General features: G+C 37.6%; 1 protein-coding gene across 6 annotated transcripts in view; it reads left to right on the top strand.

Annotated features, from left to right (window-relative positions):
* The first annotated feature begins 6 nt into the window (after positions 1 to 6).
* The window catches only part of Kcnh7 (potassium voltage-gated channel subfamily H member 7), a 467,665-nt gene continuing 462,800 nt past the window's right edge, over positions 7 to 4,871 (top strand). For all 6 annotated transcript variants that reach the window (XM_031370434.1, XM_031370432.1, XM_031370433.1 and 3 more), the window contains exons 1-2: positions 7 to 345; positions 2,081 to 2,311. In XM_031370434.1, the coding sequence (XP_031226294.1) occupies positions 270 to 345; positions 2,081 to 2,311 (307 nt within the window). In that variant the 5' untranslated portion in view covers positions 7 to 269. The remainder of the gene's footprint in view (positions 346 to 2,080; positions 2,312 to 4,871) is intronic.

Raw genomic sequence — 4,871 nt, 5'->3', positions numbered from 1 at the left:
CTCCCGCACCCCGCCTCCTCCCCTCCCCGCCCCCAAGCCTCTCACTCGACGCAGGCCGGTGCGAGGCCCCCTCCGGAAGGTGAGCGGGATGGATTGGACTTCGGCGGGGAACGCGGGTGTCTCGAAGTGGTGCTAATGGGAAGAGATTTCTGCTCCCCAAAGAAGATGCGCTGCCACAAAGAGCGGCTTGCGCGCCGGCCTGGGCTCTAGCCCGGGAGACATCCCGGGAGAACTCCGAGCTCGGAGCGCTCGGCGAAGACCCGGGCAACATGCCTGTTCGCAGGGGGCATGTGGCACCGCAAAACACCTTCCTGGGGACCATCATACGGAAATTTGAAGGGCAGAGTAAGTTCGTTTGTTCTCTCCTGTCGCTCGCTTTCGGCTTTGGTAGAGCACTTGGCGGCCGTCGCTTCCAAGCTAGAGGGATGGACAACTCCAGGTTGTCAAGTTAGAGGCTGGGAAAGCCAGGCAGGCAGTTCGGATGGCGGCGAGAGCGTTCTCTCTCTAATATTAATTTGGATTTACATTTTATATTATGGACTCCATTGTACAAGGCAATTTGATCCTCCTCTCCCACTGTTCCATTATCTGCCTTGCTACTTCATGCCCTACTAGTCTACTACCTTAAAGGGAACGTGCTGGTATAACATGGGCTTGCATTATAAAGCTTTTTCTGTGGCAGACTTTTTAAAGTCAGGAGCAGAACCGACTATAGGCTCGAAACAAGAACATGTAAATGGTTGAAGCGATACAAATGGCTATGCAAACTGTGTTTTCTCCTGGTAAACTGCTGGACTGTGGAATGTCAAGGATGTTGCTTGCTTGGTGTTAGTTGGCTTTTAAAACTGAACTTTGTACGGAAAGTGAAAATAGACGCAAAAGAATAATTTGTTGAGCAGTGGACTGGTTTGAGTGCAAGCAGCTCACTACTGAAAAAACCATATTTGTGTCTCTTTGTCACTCCCCTAAATATAAGGTGTAGAAATTTAAAAATCAAAGGGCAATCCGTAAATCCCACAGAGACTGAATGTAGAAAAATTTTATGTACTCATGTAAGCAAACCACCAGGAACTATTTTCTATAAATATAATAATTTAAAATCCTGTAGTTGTCCATTTATATTCTGCACTAAATCTACCTCAGCATGCATTTATGTTTCATACTTTATGTTTTTCCAGTACTGCACTTAGTGATGTGAAGATCTAGTACCTGTGAACAACATTAACTTCTCTATTCTGTTCCATGTTCTTTCTGGAAATAGCAAATATAACTTGTTACCACACCTAATGTGGTTTGTATTAAAATATTCTACTATTACACAAAATTATAGCTTGTTCCAAACAGAAAGTTTAAAAACTATGTTATATCATCATTCAAACTGTATATTGTGTTTTTTTTTCTTTTGGAATTGAACATTATGAAAGTGTGAAGCTTTACATTATTTATTGTTAATAAAAGTGGAGTCATTTCATTGCTAAAGATAATTGTCTTTAAAAAATGAAAATATGTATAAAAATTGCAATCATACGCCTTCCTTAGAGAAATCAAGTAAAACCAAACCTAAGCATAGGTACTTTGAGAAAGTTGCATTCCAAGGTCCAGTCAATGTTGAAGTGAGAAACCTTGCAGTTACAGGATGTTTTAATTTTCTGGCTTAAGACATTTTTATCCTTCAACTAAATGGCAATCTGGAATTATCCACTGGCAAGCTGCTTGTCAGTCGGTCCACCAGGGACTCCATGGGACTCAAAGAGCCTGAGAACTAGACAACTTGGAAATTTCTGTTCTTGCAATTAAAGAGTAATTTTCTTAGTTTCTTGTATTAAATTACATAGTGCCACCAACCTCACACCTGAAGTTGGTAGGTGTGTGTGTGTGTGTGTGTTTGTGAGTGTGTGTGTGTGTGTGTGTGTGTGTGTGTGTGTGTGGTTTTTGTAATTCTCTTAGAAAGGTATAAGTGACTGGCATTTTGGAGAAGCCACTGCATTTCAGCCCCTCGTTATGCAACAAATTGCTGTAGTGTTTGTGAGAACCTTTGGGAAGATTTAAAAAGAGATGTCTTACCATCTTCTTGTTGCAGATAAAAAATTTATCATTGCAAATGCCAGAGTGCAGAACTGTGCCATCATCTACTGCAATGATGGCTTCTGTGAGATGACGGGTTTCTCCAGGCCAGATGTCATGCAGAAGCCGTGCACCTGCGACTTTCTCCATGGGCCTGAGACCAAGAGGCATGATATTGCCCAGATTGCCCAGGCACTGCTGGGTTCAGAGGAGAGGAAAGTGGAGGTCACCTACTATCACAAGAATGGTAATGTGGATCCAGCTAGGATCCCTTCTATTTGATTCCCTTGAAGTGAAATTCTGATTACTGAAAGTTCCTATGGAGACGAAACCTCATATAATTATTATGTAGATGAATTTTTTAAAAAATGTAAAGTCTTAGTATTCAAGAAGTATGAATCTTCTTATTTGACCAGTAGGAAAAATTTCTTCTTTGTGTAAGCAGACCTTGTTTGAACCCTGTAGAGGTGCAGGAACTTAATGTCACCAAGGATGAAAATGCCATAAGTCATCCCTGGCACTTTTCAAAGGAGTGGTGTGAGAATTAGTAACTCACTGCTTGCATTTTTCTATGCATAGTGTGAGAGGACACATGTTATCTGCCTGCAGTTGAATATATCACCAAGGTCTTCATTAAGGCAGTGTGATCTGAAATGAAAATTGGTACAGGGATGAGTGTATCTTGGCTTTTTAAGTGTTGGTTGTTGGTACTTTTTGTTTCTTTCATCTGTTTTTAAAGAAGATTAGGTACAGTTTATAAAAGCTCTACAACTGAGCAACTAAAGTTCATTCCATCCAGTTGTTATAAACTAAGAAATATAGAAGACATTACTTGTTGTAAGAAATACAAAAAAGGAGCTGTGAATGCATGGTTACTTATATTCACTTGTTAAGTTGTTAAGTTATTAATATTCAAAGTTAAGACTATTATTTCAAGTTCAAGGACACACTACCTTCATATAGTCTTTCCCTGGGAACAATGTGCATGCATTTACACTATAACACACACACACACACACACACACACACACACACACACACCCATCCAGATATAGATAACTGAATATAAATAGGTTACTCTGTATGAATTCTCACATAATTCACATTAAGGTATAGTTATAGCCTCACATGTGCACATGTAAGTTGACAATTTAGTAAAACATTTGTAGAAAACAAGTACATTGTAGTTTATTTTGCCAATATTGCATCACCCATTTTTCTATTTTATTTACAAAAATTAATGAAGCTGAGGAGAATCTGCTCATGTTTTTAGAAAATCCTTAAGTTTGGCAATGTATGCCATCCTATAGGCTACACTAGATTATGACTCATTATTTGAAAGCTACAGAGAAAAAAATAGCAAAACAAAGGTTAATTCTTTGTCTTATTTTCTTATAATTAAATGTTTCACAGTAAGAAATGTACAGTTCTTAATTACTGGATTTTTCCATAATATGAACTTGAACTTAGTGGGAATTGTAACTGAGGATTACTGGAAAGACAGGTTTGTATAACTTTGTATTGCTCTGGAATGAAAGCCATTATATGATTATCAAAGGGCACAGAGCTTGAATTTTAAGTTCTTCCCAGTTTACTCTTATTTCCTGCTCAGTAGCATTTTGTATTACAAATAGCCCAATGCCCCAATGTCTAGAAATATTGCTGCACAGAGGCCATCACAAAGCACTGCACCTTACCTCTTTTGCTTATTTTGTGCCAAGAAATATGATTTTTGAAATTTTAAAAATTTCTTTGAAATGTAAGTTATTTCGCCTCTAAATATACCAGGTGATGTTGACATGGTCTACATCATAACTGTTTAAGGCACGGTGGTCCATAATTGCTATATTTTCAAGATTGCTTCAGAATGTTTTCATCTTTTAAAAAATTAAAATACTAATGTAATTAAGCCAGTTAGGTACTAAGTATATTTTTGGTTTTAAATAAGAATTGTATCTATTATATTGTAACTAAAATGTGGAATTTTGGACACATCAGTTCATTCAGTATAACTAAAATATGAACTCAAAACAATTTTTCAAGAGGAATTTTTTTAAATAAGCACAAACCTGTTGGTTACAAAGCCTATAGTAAAGAGGTCACTGCATTGACCATTGCAAAGTTATGTCTGAATGGTTAGCTTAACTATATGAATTTTGAAAGGGGAAAGTGAGAGAGAAAGAGAGGGGGGAGGGAGAGACAGAGAGAGAATTTCATACAAGGAATCTTTGGAAGCTTGTGGAAGTATAGATATGTCATTCTTTTCAAACAAATTTTGTCTTTATTGATGTTTTCAGGTATGACACACTTCTAAGAAGTAGGGCCTCTTTAGTGTTAGCAAGAAACTGTCTATTTAGCTTTGGTTGGTAGAGGAAATAAATAGATGAACTCGGGTTTTTTCCAAGGAAAAGTTACTAAATCTGATCCCCTGGGAGACTGTTAAGTAAGATACAGGTTTATTTCCCTACTTTGGATACAATCAACTAGTGGTTGGCTTAGTCTTGAGAATTTGTTGGTTTATTCACATGACAGCTATAAAACCAGTAAAGGCTTATGAGACCCAAATGCTCTGATATTCTCACCTCTTATTGACCTGCTGCAGGCCACTTTATGTTTATAAAAGCAGACAGACAGAAGAAAAAACAACATAGAAATATTTTCATTGTTTTGTTTCTTAAAGTTTCCTTAATGCCTTTTAACTGAGGGCATCTACTTTGATCGCTTTTTTCTTAATTCTTGATTCTATTCAGTAAAAGCTTCCTTTTTTATTATTAATTCAGCAATTCAATCATATATATATATATATA

Source organism: Mastomys coucha, unplaced genomic scaffold (assembly GCF_008632895.1).
Source record: "Mastomys coucha isolate ucsf_1 unplaced genomic scaffold, UCSF_Mcou_1 pScaffold15, whole genome shotgun sequence".
NCBI classification, from domain to species: domain Eukaryota; kingdom Metazoa; phylum Chordata; class Mammalia; order Rodentia; family Muridae; genus Mastomys; species Mastomys coucha.
The sequence above is the reverse complement of the archived record's forward strand: the minus strand, read 5'-3'. Positions and strand labels throughout refer to the sequence as shown.